The sequence below is a fragment of the Sphaerodactylus townsendi genome, linkage group LG09 (assembly GCF_021028975.2).
Source record: "Sphaerodactylus townsendi isolate TG3544 linkage group LG09, MPM_Stown_v2.3, whole genome shotgun sequence".
NCBI lineage: Eukaryota > Metazoa > Chordata > Lepidosauria > Squamata > Sphaerodactylidae > Sphaerodactylus > Sphaerodactylus townsendi.
Window position 1 is genome coordinate 38,115,305 of NC_059433.1, and position 15,002 is coordinate 38,130,306.

The 15,002-nt window shown below is 42.0% G+C and overlaps 1 protein-coding gene across 1 annotated transcript in view; it reads right to left on the bottom strand.

Moving 5' to 3' along the window:
• The window catches only part of LOC125438911 (cadherin-7), a 149,850-nt gene that overhangs the window by 24,066 nt on the left and 110,782 nt on the right, over nucleotides 1-15,002 (bottom strand). The window contains exon 7 of the mRNA XM_048507603.1: nucleotides 8,972-9,225. Coding sequence (XP_048363560.1) covers nucleotides 8,972-9,225 — 254 coding nt within the window. The remainder of the gene's footprint in view (nucleotides 1-8,971; nucleotides 9,226-15,002) is intronic.

Sequence of the window (15,002 nt, forward strand, 5' to 3'; positions counted from 1 at the left end):
AAACTAGAAGCAAGAGATAAATTGTCCATTGCTCACATCTTTGAAAATGGCTATGCACTTTTAGACCCATGAAAAACTCTTTCTTGACACAACTGCATTTACCAGAAGGACACATTCTGCTATATTGAATGTAGATACAAGGCAGCTTTTAGTCACTTTTCTGTGCTCATCATGTAAATTGTTTCATGCCTTTCCATGGTACAAAACAGGAGTACTTAAGCACTGCCACTTTATCTCCCTTGATAAAGGAGGAGGGTATCTGTCAAACTTCTGCAAGGGTTTTGAAAATAGCGAGTCTCTCAACATAGCAGGCAAAAGGAGTGCCTGCAACCTGCACTGAAAATCCTGAGGGACAACCTCTAGGAAAGGAAGGAAACAGTGATAAAGGGTTCTCCTGTCAATAAATATCTAGAGATCAGAATGTATGGAGAAGTTCTGAAAAGGGAACAATGTTATTCTGTTGAAGCAAAATTAAAATAAGTTGACTTTACTTAAAGTTTAACATTTATTTCAACACAAGATTTCATGACCAAAGGGCAAATGACAAGAAAATTGTGGGGCTTCCCAGAATAGAAAGAGGAAAGTAGGTCAGCGTTTCACCTCTTTAACAAATTAAGGTATCCTAAAACAGAATGGTGCAGGTGGCAGGGGAGTTCAGATCTACTATAGCAACCGCTGAGAACACTAAATATAATGGTATGGGAGAACATTCAAGGATGCAAATACCATGTCTTGCCAAAAGCCAAGGACAAGCTGTTATAAATTATGTTCTGTTTACATGAAATGCTTCCATTTTCTTCAGAAGTTCTTTCCTAATAAATGAAGAGATTTTTAGAACAAAGTGAATACAGGTCATTTAGATAATTTTTTCATCTACTTTTAAGCAAAAGGCAATGCTCAAGTGGCAATGCTTTTGTTCCTAAAGATGAGACAGCTTATATATATTTTTGCTTTACTGTATTATTCCCATATGATCCGCATTGATCACATGCTTCAGTACCATAATCGTTCACAATGGTGGGCATAAATTATCCTAGCAGCAGCAAGTTCCTCAGCTCTGGAAAACCCCATTCAATGCTGTATTAACATGGTTCAAAGAATCATCAAATGCTGGCCAACTTGTCAGGAGAGAATATAAACTGGGGATACAGATAAACTGGTTAACTACTAAAGCTAGGAATTAACCTTCACTTCAAATCACATGATTTCCAGCCCCTACCTCTCTTCTTTCCTAGCCTTTTGATTGGCTGCAAATCCTATATAAGCTTTTCCAGCACCTCCAACTCTATTTGTACAATAAATTTTGGCTGTTTCCACACAGCCAGATTTGTGGGGCTGCATTGGCATGATTCATGCTGATGCAAGCCCTGGGGCTGTTCACATGATCAGCCCCAAGGGCTGCGCAGCTGGCGGAGCAGGCTCCGCACAGCTGTGCAGCCCCCCAAATGACTTCTTACCTTCTCCTGGCTTCCATCACTCTGAGGAGGCCAGGGGACACACCCTCATGGCCAGAGCGACGGCTGCAGCGACAGAGGCCAGGAGGCCTGTCCCCTGGCCTTCTCAGAGCGACGGAAGTCAGGATAAGGTAAGAAGCCATTTGGGAGCAGTGCAGGGAATACGCCGGTTTCTGCCTGCTGCTGTTCGCTCAGCAACGGGTGGAAGCCAGCATATTCCAAAAACCTCGCTCCCCAAGTGAGGTTTGAAAGCAGCGCCTTCACACCGCTTGGGGGGGTGCAAACAGCATCCCAGGGACGGTGTTTTTTTCCAGGGATGGTGTTTTTATAAGACATGAATCAAGATGTAAGTTTATAATATCACACGTAGTATGGAGAACTTTCCCCCCTTATATTTCAGAATTACAATCTGGAGTACTCAATGAAATATTTACAATTATAGAAAGGTATAGTATAGCCTGATCTCCCGAGATTCCAGAACCTAAGCAGAGAATACTTGGATGAGAGACCATCAAGGATAAATTTGCAGAAGAAAAGACATGACAAACCACATCTGCTTAATCGCTTGCCTTGAAAGCCCTATGGGGTTGTCAAATAAAGCTGATGGGTATTGGCTTTTTCAGCGTCACTAAAAATTTCTAGGTTTTTACTGGAACCCAAAATTTACTGGGGAAAAAACCCTGTGCTCATCCCTAGTCTAAATAAAGTCTCTAGCTACTTTCATGGCATGTTTGAAAATAAAGTGTTATAGCTTTTCAGGATGACCTCTGTCTTTTTGGACATATTCTTTGTTCCTCTATTTGTGTCTTGAGAATTCTATGCCAGTATTGATGGAAGGACCTTTAGAAAGCAGTGATGATATAAATCATTATAAGCTGATAATCAGAAGTAGAACCATTGCTAATCATTAGGATTTTGTTCTATTATGAATTCCACATTTGAGGACTCCCCCATATTATTCCTAATTCAATGAGCAGCAAGAGAAAATGGGGAGGGAAAATGGCCTCATGCAATGGGCAACATCATTTCTGGTCAAAACAGGACAAGGTGTCATTGCATCATGGTGACACTCAAGGAGTCCAACAAATCTCTATGGGATTTTGCCTGGAAGTGACATCATGCTTTGTGCAACACCATTACTGCTCCCTCCCCTCAGAGCTTGGTAAGCCATCACCCTATGATCTGTCACTGACAAATGATGTCCCATTGGCCACAGCACTGGTTTGCACTGCTGTAGATCAGTTCATTGGTTGGTCAGTATATTAGAAATTCTTGGGAACTTTGTCACCATCAATCGGTTGCCAAGTACTATTCATGCAATGTGCTGCACCAAGAGTAAAAAAAAAAACCCATTACTAGAGCTGTCTCAAGACCAGATTAAAAGGAATTCTTTTTGTTGAAGTTTAATCATGTTTTTATCCTAGAATTGGTAATCAATCAGATCAAAATTTACATATTTTCAAAGAAGCGAACTAAGAACAAAGCCTTAAGATGAAGCTTCAAAGCAATTAATGTGTTTTGTTATTTATTTGCAGAAGCACTCTAAATTATTAGTCATTGGGCAGGGCTGCCAACAGGCATTAGTAGACCCTGAACAAAGTTTCCCTCTGGATCTCCCTGATATCACCGAGACCCAAATCAAAAGTCACATGAAAGCAAATGACATTACTTGCCTAATACATGGGCCTCCAGAGTGACTAGGGTGGCACTCAAGTCAGTGCTGAGGGATCACTATCTCTGTCTCAGATTAGGAATTTATTTTCTTTTGGAGGTTTGCCTTGCTTGTTTCACTTACTTGATGACTGGTGCTTAGGGATTTAAAAGACATGACACTTTTAAAGAGATTCAGCTTGATTTATTATGTATTTTTTATGCACCTCTTTTTTTCCTGTTTAAATGGACTCCCAAAAGGGACCAGATTTACTTCTCACGTTTTTCATTTCATATGCAGGAGAGGAAAGTTGGGGTTTCAAAGAGATAAAATCTTAATAAACAATAACTTAGTTCAAATTCTTAAATGAGTTCATACAGGATTCAAAGAAGCATAAACATTATTTTTAATTCCTTGATTTATTGTATTTTTGTGTGTGTTTTTTCTGTTTGAAGGACTTCAAAAGGGATCAATTCTTTTTATTTTTATTCTTCTGGATTATATCAGGTTTTCCTCTGGCTTTTATTTTAGTCCTTCCTTTTGTTTACCCCCTTCCTGTTCTGCTATATTTGGTCAACGCTGCTCTTGAACAGCTTCATGGTAGGCATCCTTCCTCCAGAGACATCTCCTGTCACGGCTGCAATATAGTCAGTCTTGGCAGACCAAGGCAGATGGAATTTAATCTCTGGTCAGCTCTCAGGCTTCCTAGTTATTAACCTTATCATCTGTTCAACATAGCTACTAATAGGCAATTCCTGGAATATTGTTTACATGTACATATTTTGCTGAAAAAAATTTAACAGATAAGTTATATATGCTGAAATTATATCATACTATTAAATATAATCTATGCCTATCTACCTCTGAAAACATGAAATGTTATGACCAAGAAATATTAATATTTTCTTAAATGAAGGAGTACTATAATTCCCCTGCTACAGTTTGGATTCTGAGGCTCAAAAAGTGTAATTTGCTCAAGGCTGTTCAGCAGATCCAGCATATAAGGGCAATATCCTATTGATTAGTGATTAACATTTTTATTGCAGAATGGTTTTGGGGAGTAGAGCCCTCTGCAACAGAAGAAGTAGGATCTAATTCACAAAAGCTTAAGGTCCAATAAATCCACTCATCTTTAACATACAACAAGACTAATGTTTATTTTTGCTGCAACAGATTAACACAGCAAGCCCTTCAGAATATATTTCCTAGATCAGTGGTTCTCTAGGTCAAACTACGTTAGCTACTGGAAAGATCCAACATAGAACTCCTGAAACACTTGGATGAGACATCTGCCTTTAATATTTTTCAGGCTGGCTTCAGACATGGGTTTGGGATAGAGACAGTACTTGTGGATTGCCTCTGATGGATGAAAGGAATGCCACTCTGTTGTTGTCATTAGATTTGTCAACAGCCCTTGGTACGGTGGACCATAGTACAATACTGAGCTACCCACAACGTGATGCGGTCTGGGTGGAGCAGTCTTTTCTATCAGACTACTCAGGGGAAAAAATTAAGAGGGAGATGCTGAATCAAACTCTTGGGCATTGAAACATGGAGGGAAGTGCCACAAGGCTCTGTGTTATCTCCCATGTTAACATTCAGCTATATATTACACTGATTAAACCACCGGCTGATTCTGTCTCTGTCCTGGCCCAGTGTTTGAATAAGGTGGTCAAGTGGCTGAGGGAGATCAAATAAAAGCTGAATGCAGATTCAAGAGCCCAAGGGAAGGCTGATGCTAGCTAGGAGAAGAGCTGCACCAAAAGCTTTAAAGCTCAGGAATTATTTTTTTTCTCTGATAGATTCGGTGTGCAGAAACTTTTTATTATGAAATACTCTTATTTTCCATGTCTCCATGGTTACTCCTACTGGGAAAAGAGATGTTCATGACAATGAAAAATACAACCCTGAAAAAAATTATGTTTTTAGATTTGCTTATTTAATATGAGTGTGTATTTTCCCAGATTTTGTGGCTTTATCAATTTTTATACTGTTTTTACATAGTTGCTAACTGCATTGGGTTTTGGGATTCCCAGGGAAAAAGTGGGTATATAAATATTAAACAAACATTTTAATCTTTATGGATATATTTGCAGCCTTTAGTATAGTTGATTGCACTATTTTTTTTCTTTTAACATAATGTTTGGAAAATACAGTGAGATTATGGATAGAGAATTCCAACTTTTTTAGTCTTTTCTCTCTGATTGGACTCAGAATTTCCATTGGGGATCTGAATCTGCCTGTTTGGAACTTCTCTTATGAAGTCAGATCACTCTTATGGAACTTCTCTTATGAAGGCAGATTCAGATCACTCATAGATTGGATTGGATAGTCTCTGAAGTCCCATTGGATCAGATAGTCCCATCACTACCCTGAGCCGGCATTTGGAAGCCATGGTATAGTAACTGAAGTAGAACAAACTGAAACTCTATTCAGCTGAGACAAAGGTGACTTGGAAGTAGATGTTGTGGAGGGAACTAATCTGTCAGCTCTGCATGGAGCTCATTCATCATTTGCAGATACCATGAAGAGTTTAGAGAAAGCCTTGTATTAGAGAAAAAGGATGGTAATGTGAAGAGTGCTTTCTTTCAGTTTCATATTGCTTGCCATTGCAACTTCTAGGCTTGACTGGCCTACTGGAGAAAATTATGGGAAACTGGACTATGCAAAACTGAATTATTCAAGAGGCAATAAGGTAGCAAAATGATTCACAAAGCTACTTGGACAACGTATTAGGAGCTACTGTGTGTAGTTTTCTGCAGTTTGGATCCAATATATAATTGTACATCATTTAATGAGACATGTTAACACTATGGCTTGCTTCACTTCTATTTTTTTCCGACTTCTGATTGGTTCTACAATGTAAATCCTGTTGCATTATTTATTGAATGTCCATCCTGCTGACTGTATTGATTCACTCTGTGTAATCCACCTTGACTCCCAGTGAGAAAAGAGAGCTATAAATAATGTAAATCAATGGAATCATTGCCAATCTTCAAAAAGTTCTTTTTCAAAAGACTTTTTGATTGTTGTTGAGTTGTCTAGTTTTGCTAGGAAGCTTCTGTGTTTATCTTTGAGTTACTATATATATATATATATATACCTTAGTTAAATCAAAAGGCCTCTGGAACCTATTTTATGTTTTTTTTATTCCAGAGCTTTTTTTATTTATTTTTTAAAAAGCTTGTTATGTGCCTGTGATATTTTGCACATATGTTTATAAAGCTACTGTAGAGGCTTTTGGGAAAGGTAGAGCATGACTAAAAAAAAAAAAAGTAAAGATCCCATTTTAAAAGTTTTTGTAATTTGTACTCTGGAAGTTAACATATTGTAACCAAGAGGCCCTTTCCCCTAATTCCAGATGCTTAGAGCTGGCTATGGTTACTTAGTAACAACAAACAGACATTCTTCCCATCTTCATAGGTCTACCTTCTTAGCTATTATATCATGTGCTTTCAAAAAGTGAACCCTATAACTGAAACAGAATATCAAGATTTAACCCTGCCTTAAATATAAACATTGTAGGATGTGCCATTATTATATCACAATGGGAAGTGTAGAGCAAACACTTATTAGACCAACATTTCAGAGAAAATGAGGTTGATTCCCCACTGACTGAATAGCACGTGATACTCACAGAAAAAAAACAAGGTTTGGTGCAGAACTCCCCACTGCGTTTTGGGCAATCATGGTTCTGGTGCTCCTTCTCCCCCTTATCATGTACTTTTCCCAGACCTGGATGAAACTAGACCTTTTCAAAAATGCTGTGATCAATCCAGGATGGAAGGGAGCAGTGGGGAGGATCGGGGGGGGGGTCGGATCTCCCGCCCTTGTGAGTGACGTGGAGCCTCCCATCCAAGCAGGGTGCAGTGGGTGGCACGCAATGCACGCGCAGCCCTTTTTTAAAAATTCCACGGAGCTAAGATCCATGTCTATATGAAGCAACATGGGGCCAGTTTTGAATGCTTCACTGAGTAAAGGGCAATACAAAGTAGAGCTAAACCTCACATCAATGTGGATACGAGGGGGACAAAGCAGCACGGGAATGGGGCTTGGCTTTAATCGCCCGTTTCCCTGTATGGTTGTTCTGCACATGCTCGCACAGACGTGGATCTGCAAGGTTGAAAAGTTAAAAAAAAATTCTGCCCCAGCAGAATGCAGCAGCCAATCAGGAAAGTCCCTGGGTGGATTACACTTGTGACAAGATCCATAGAACTTAATAGGGGGGGGGGAGTTTTCTGCTGCGTGGCCTAATGGAGGGTCACCAGGAATTGAGGGGTGCGATTTTTGGGGGTCACAAGCTGCAGTGGGGACCATGAAACCGTGCTCAAAAGGTTCTGATTCTTTCCAAACCGGTTTGTATCTAGTTTCATTTTTTCAGTGGGGAATCGACCTGAGAATCACATAGTACTTCAGATTAAGTTTCTGAAGTTATTTTTTAATCCATTCTCATGCCTGAAATGGCATCTTTGGCGTATAAAGAAGTTATAAAGAAAAATAACAGAAGTATTTTACATTATATGAACCTATACATTGCAAGGATACTTGTTTTAAAATATAATTTGTTAAATATGTCTTTGGTAAGAAAAACTCAGTAGCAGATTTCTATAAATATGTACCCAGCATACACTTTGCCTCTTTTTCTGTAAATAGTTTGCTCTGCAATGTATTCACAAAACTAATTTAATTGGAACATAAGCTATGGCTTGTGGATAATAACAGATTCTTGACTGCTGTAGAATATTTTCCTTAAATAATCCAGCTATTTTTATTTGTTGCACTGAAAATATGCTTTTAGAAAGTGATTTAAATAAGCAAATTGTGGCAGGCTACCCAGAAATGAACTGCCTGGCAGGACAGGACAAGCCCTTGGGTGTAGTTGGGTGGAACCAGGGTCAGAAAAGTGCAGTCAGGACAGCCTCAGCAGGCTGGCCCAGGAAAGCTCCAAGAATATGGAGGCGGAGGAAGCTCATTAGGTTACTTTAAGCCAGTTACACATTCTCAGCCTAACCTACTTCACAGAGTTGTTGTCAGGATAAAACAGAGGAAAATAACGTAAATTGCTTTGGGTTCCCATTGTGGAGAAGAAAAGGCATAAATGAAGTAATTAAATAATATAGTTGAAAGGGGGGCTGATAAAAAGTGAGAGGTGGGTGAGTGAGAAGGAAAACAAGGAAGTATGGAAAATGAGGATATGGTGGTTGCTAAGAGGAGGGAAAGGAAAGCCAGCATGGTGTAGTGGTTAGGCGCAGCAGAGTCTAATCTGGAGAGCAGGGTTCGATTCTCCATTCTTCCACATGAAGCCTGCTGGGTGACATTGATTGCCTCAGAACTCTCTCAGCCCGCTCAGAGGCAGGCAATGCAAACCATCCCTGAATGTCTATTGCCTTGAAAACCCCGAGGGGTCGCTATAGGTCAGCTGTCACTTGACGGCATACACACACACACACCAGAAAAGGCAAGAGGATGTAGTGTGGGAATCAGGATAGGGGGAAAGTGAATTGCACCGCCACAAGTCCCACTATGAAACTGAGTCACGTTTTTTCCAGGTAGATGCTGCCAGGAGGGAAGGGGGGAAAGCTGGAAACCAGGGGCAGATATAGGGAGGTTGTCTAGTGGGTGGGAAGGAGAAAGGGCAGGAAATGAGAAAGCGGGAAAAGGGGAGCTGTTATGGGGGCTTTCAGGGAAGTGAAAAATAAAATGGTGAGGGGGAAATGGAGATACCCCCACAACCACTTGTGAATCTCACATTTCTAAAACTGCAAAAAATGCAGCAAAATACATGGCCTTTCTCCTGCATATGAATAATATGGTGGTACACAAAAATCAGCAAATTGACAGAGCACAGAAAAGGTCCATAAATTACCTGACTGGACTGTTAGAGGCATCTGGGTCATGAGCTGCTACAGTTCCAATGATGGTGCCCACTTTGGCTGCTTCAGACACTATCATGGAGTACAGATGGGAGGTAAATACAGGAGGCTCATCGACATCCTCCACAATGATCTTCACTGTTGTCATATCACTGAAGGGGCCAAGGCTTAGAAAACGAGGATCAATCTGCTTGTTTGCCGCTTCTATCCTCAAGGTATAGCTAGTTTTGGCTTCATAATCCAGCTCCTACAAATAATGTAGTTGAAAGTCTAATCAGCAAAATTCTGTGCTTTACAAATCTCAGTGCCTTCATGAGATTTATTGTCACAGTGAACAGAATACTGGTTGTTCACAAATGTTGATATTTCTCACCATATCAGCTAAAACATTTAATGGATTTCTTTTACTGCACCTGAAAGTCTTCATAAAAACCCATGCTGAGACCAAATTGAATAGAGTCTGGTGAAAATCCCCAAGACATATTAAATACTACAATTGCTACACCAAAACAAGGCTTCCAAAATCCTATTGGCTATGGAGCAATGTATCTTTTGAACTTTTTGTAGAGCACAGTTCCATGGACGAGAAAGAAAGAAAACTCCCATCTTATTTGCAAACAGTTAAGCTCACTGAATTTATTTGCAATACTTGTTTCCCAATACACTATAAACATGGAAAATATCAAGGAATCTGCATATGATCAGGAAAAGAAATCTGGGGTAGTTAGCGTTTTCCTCCTATTTTGTTCATTAGTTTTAAAAATACAGATAATTAGGAGGTGAGCAAATTATTTAATAAGAGTAAACAATGAAATCTGGGCAATAATAAACAATCATAATTTTTCAGTGTCTGAAGTGATCTTCAAAGCGTATAAGTCAGCTAAGTGATAATTGGTTGAACTACTGCGACTGCCACAATCAAATATGTAAATTAGATTGATGAAGAAAAATGGTAGAACAAATTGCTGCTAATAATACTATCGCTGTAGTTCACAGGGTCATGGATGAAGTAACGGATGAAAGAAGGGATTAAAAGCTGCATAATTAGCTGAGAACGAAACTATGCATTCACAGTGATCTAAAATGTAAAAAAATTGTGACTTCTCAGGTCACAAAGCAATGTTTTTGTACACACGATATATTACAGTTCACTATTAAGGCATACTCACACTATGGTTCCAAGAATACTTGCCTGGGAGCGACTCTCCTTAAATTGGTGAGTCAGATTCTGAGTGGTCCTGCTTAGAATTATTCTCTAGGGCAATTCTTGTCAGTTAACTGTGGTGCTTTTGGGTGGCACTGGAATTTTATAGATGGCCAAGCATGGTCCTGCTTAGAATTATTCCCTAGGGCAGGGGTAGGGAGCCTTTAACACTCAAAGAGCCATTTGGCCCCATTTTCCATGGGAAAAGAAAACACTTGGAGCCGCAAATAATTTTTGACATTTAAAATAAAGATAACACTGTATATATAGGGGTTTTTTACCTTTTACTCCACTCATTCTGAGAAGCGCATGGATGCGCCCGCCCTGCTGCTTGCAGGGTGGGCAAGGATGGGGCCAGTGGCTTGGCCTTGCCGGCCGCTGGGAAAGCGCCCGCCCCGCTCGAACGGGGTGGGTGAGAGGGGAAGCCAGTGGCACTGCCCAGCCGGCCATGGGCAATTGGTGCACCTGCCCTGCTGTCTGCATGGCGGGCAAGGATGAAGCCAGCCGCCGGGAAAGCACCTGCCCTGCTCCAATGGGGCGGGCGAGAGGGGAAGCCTGCTTGGCCAGCAGCCCACACCTGGCCAGGCGGTGGCAATTGCTCAGCAGACATTCACTGGCGGGCAATTGCTGCAGGCAAGGATGAAGCCAGTGAAGCTCCGGCCTGCTTAGATCCGAGCCAGGAAAGCGCCCACCCCACTCCAATGGGGAGGGGAACAGGGGAAGCCTGCAGCACGGCCCAGCCGTCCGTGGGCAATTGGTATGCCTGCCCTGCTGCCTGCAGGGTGGGCAAGGATGAAGCCGGCAGCTCGGCCTCGCCGTCCACCGGGAAAGCGCCTGCCCCATCCCAACAGAAGGAGAAGCCTGGTAGCGACTTGTAGCCGTCCAGCGGAGGCAGGTTGTCAGATGCGCTTCCATGCCCTGCCTGCCTGCAGGGCAGGAAGGCAAGGATGAACCCCGGCCAGCTCGGGCTCGTGGAGAACCGCAGTGGTCACAGGAGGCAGAAGAGCCACCTCACGGCTCCTTCGAGACAGGTTCCCTACCCCTGCTCTACAAGAGCGAATTTGCATGTCAAGTTCAACTTCTTGGAATTGCTTTTGGGTGGCACTGGAATTTTATAGATGGCCAAGAGAAGCCAAATCACACCATTGCAAGAAAGTTGTGTCAAAAAGGAAGAAATAGACCTCTGCGTGATAGCCTTCTTAGGTTGATTCCGCACTTGCATTATCGACCTAAGTTCAAGCTGCGTTTGACTTAAGTGCTCCGCACAACCACTGGGGGCGACGTGGTTTTGTACCAGCTTCGCCCCATGTAACGGTCAAATTTCCGAATCCATTTTGGAACTACTACTTTTTTGGGGAACCACGTTTGGGATGCACCTTCATTTATTTAGAGTGCGGAATCTCTTGCGCTAGAAGTGCGTCATTCAATAATCACAGCTGAGTCATTTTCAGACATCATGATAGAGAGCTGGAGAACGCCCATGGCCCGAAAAATACATAGAATTTCTGACAAAATTTGGGGAGCTATGCAAATCTCACCCTCATCTGTATGGCGCTTTGTCATGTGGCCTCTACGTAGCTCCTACGTAGTTTTTTTTTAAAAGGGACAGTAGCCAATCAGAACGGAGCGGCGAAGAGGCACAGGATGATCCTGCCCTCCAAGCTGGGATCAAGCTGGTTGCAGTGAGGAACAACAATGGCTTCGACCTAGGTCAGTACCCTTCTCAGGGAACTGGGTCGAACCTATTTTACTCGTGTGTGGAATCGCCCTTAGAACACTTTTTATTTATTTCATTAGTCTATTTTTCTGCCTAATGGGGAACCATTCTTTCCAAAACTTCTTTATCTTTATAATAACAATGAAGTAGGGCAGATTGAGAAATTGTGACAGGCCAAAAGAGCTCCCATGGCAGAACAAGAATTCAAAGTCAGTTATCCCAGATTCTAGCCTGTCACTCTACTCACTATTCTTTTTAAATTAGGTGAAATGCTGCCCCTCATTTTTAAGCAAAAGAAACAGCAGTGAGTCTGTGGTGTGGAACTCAAATGGAACAAAAATAGCCACTAGTTCTGTTCTGCAAATACTTATGCAAAAATGTGCATAGTTTATACAGCTTATTTGTCGCAGTTTTGTAGTTCTGCTTCTGCAAGAGGATACTCAAGAAGAAGGATTACTTGGGCTAAATCTTGGGTGCATTATGTAGTATTGCTGGCTTCCTCCTATTTGGAAGAGCCAGCAATTATCACTAGATTGTTTTTTATGTCTGCTGAAATTTCCCATTACAATTATATGATGGAAAAAGCTGTAAGTCACTGAAATAAGGATATGCCTTAGAAATAGGAGCTTCATGTTCAACTCACAGCTCTTCCACAGAATATGCTTCCAATAATTGCTTTTTTTCTCATCTGAAATACTGGAAGGAACTCTTGTGACAGAAAAGGTCACACAATGCAATGCATATGCACAGATAAGGTCTTTTTTTAAAAAAAAATGTATCAACTCAACCACTGTCATGGGGAATAAGCAAAATGAAGTATGTCAACACCAGCTTTTCAAGGCATAATGCATTGCCTGTTAAAAGAAAACAATTCTAAGAAAACAAACCAAGAGAATATGCAACAACTGCTGAGTTAACAAACTTCACGAATAGGAGACCTAATCAATAATTCCAGGGGACCAAATCAATAATTCCAGGGACAGCACAGCAGATGTAGCCATGCCACCACCAAAGAAGATTGATGTGTCATGGCAGGTCTTGGCGGAGTGACGCAACCTTATCCTGAAAGGTGGGGTGCAGGCCTGGGATAGCGAGGAATTAATCCGAAATAAGTGGGCAGGCATTGAGCTAAAGCGGACTGGGGAAGAGAAGTGTTCAGCCAGCCCTCTTGGTGCCCATCTCATGAGGCCTTCATAGCGATCCTGGATGTTAGCACTTGGCTCTAGATCCATAGAGACTGCCTCCATATATGGGCAGAGGGACGTGAGAAACAGCATGCAGTGTTTGTATTGAAGGAGTGTGACCACGTGGGAATAGAGGCTGTCTTAAATGCTGACAAGGAGACCTAGAGACTATCCAATGGGATTTTAAGGTTCGTGCTTAAAAGCCATTGAAAGGGGTATGGGATTATGTCTGCTTGAGTAAGGGGATGAACTATGACGTATGTATTATTTTTGTCTATAAAATACTAAAGGTCTTTTCCTATGGTGTGCGTAGTCATATACCAGGTTAGAGAGCACCCAGAGGGATTAAGCCTTCTGTAACTTTCCTGCATTCACCGCTAAGTAAAAGCTGTCTGTTTCTGATGTCAGATGTCTTTTGCTTTTTTTGGGGGGGGGAGTTTATTTCTAGCCTATCTTTTCTCAAAACAGCTGCTGAGTTCTGGCCTCACATAACGATTGACTCTATACCTGTCAAAAAGTTATTTCCAAAGCCCATTTTTTCTAATGCACAACATAAATGGCCAAGAGATATTGTCAAAAGGCTTCTCCACATCCATGTTAATGTCAGCATTGATTTTTGCTGTTGCAAAATCTTAATACTGTGCACAATTTCTTTCTTATTCAGATACTTTTAAAAATTCCTGTTCTCTAAATAATTCATGTAAAAACCTTCAGGTTTTTTATTTCTTTATTTTCTCACCAGTGAAATTAAAGGTAAATGTTGTCCCCCATGCAAGCTTCAGGTCATTACTAACCCATGAGGTGACATCATATCATAGGCAGACTGTGTTTATGGAATAGAATAAACTTTACCCCCAGCAAACTGAGTACTCAAGGAGGTAGGTAAGGGGGGGGGGGGTTCTCAGGTTCAAAAACCCCCATTGCATGTCCGAAGCTCCGCCCACCACTTTGTTGGTTTTTTGTATTTTAAAGTGTGTTTTCGGTTTTTGGCCTGCGGGGGGGGGCAGTTTTTAGGCTAGCGGCACCAAAATTTCAGGGTATCGTCAGGTGATACTCCTGATGTTACGAGACAAGTTTGGTGAAGTTTGGTTCAGGGGGTCCAGAGTTGTGGACCCCCAAAAGGGGTGCCCCATCCCCCATTGTTTCCAATGGGAGCTAATAGTAGATGGGGCTACCCTTTTGAGGGTCCATATCTTTGGACCCCCTGAATCAAACTTCACTAAACCTGGGTGGTATCATCAGGAGAGTCTCCTGCTGATACCACCCAGGTTTGGTGAATGTTGTTTTCTGGGGGTCCAGAGTTGTGGACCCCCAAAAGGGGTGCCCCATCCCCCATTGTTTCCAATGGGAGCTAATAGTAGATGGGGCTACCCTTTTGAGGGTCCATATCTTTGGACCCCCTGAATCAAACTTCACTAAACCTGGATGGTATCATCAGGAGAGTCTCCTGCTGATACCACCCAGGTTTGGTGAATGTTGGTTTCTGGGGGTCCAAAGTTATGGACTCCCAAAAGGGGTGCCCCATCCCCCATTGTTTCCAATGGGAGCTAATAGAAGATGGGGGCTACACTTTTGAAGGTCCATAACTTTGGACCCTTTGAATCAAACTTCACCAAACCTAGGTGGTATCATCAGGAGAGTCTCCTGCTGATACCACCCAGGTTTGGTGAATGTTGGTTTCTGGGGGTCCAAAGTTATGGACTCCCAAAAGGGGTGCCCCATCCCCCATTGCTCCCAATGGTTTACCAGGAAGATGGGGGCCACACCCTGGAAGGTCCCATGAATCCCTGGACCCCTTGAATCAAACTTCTGCACTAAACCCAGGGTGGCATCATCAGGAGAGTCTCTCCCAAAGACACCCTGGAAAGCTCATGCTGGTAGCCAGAACAACTGCACTTCCTAACAGCAGGCAACCCCCA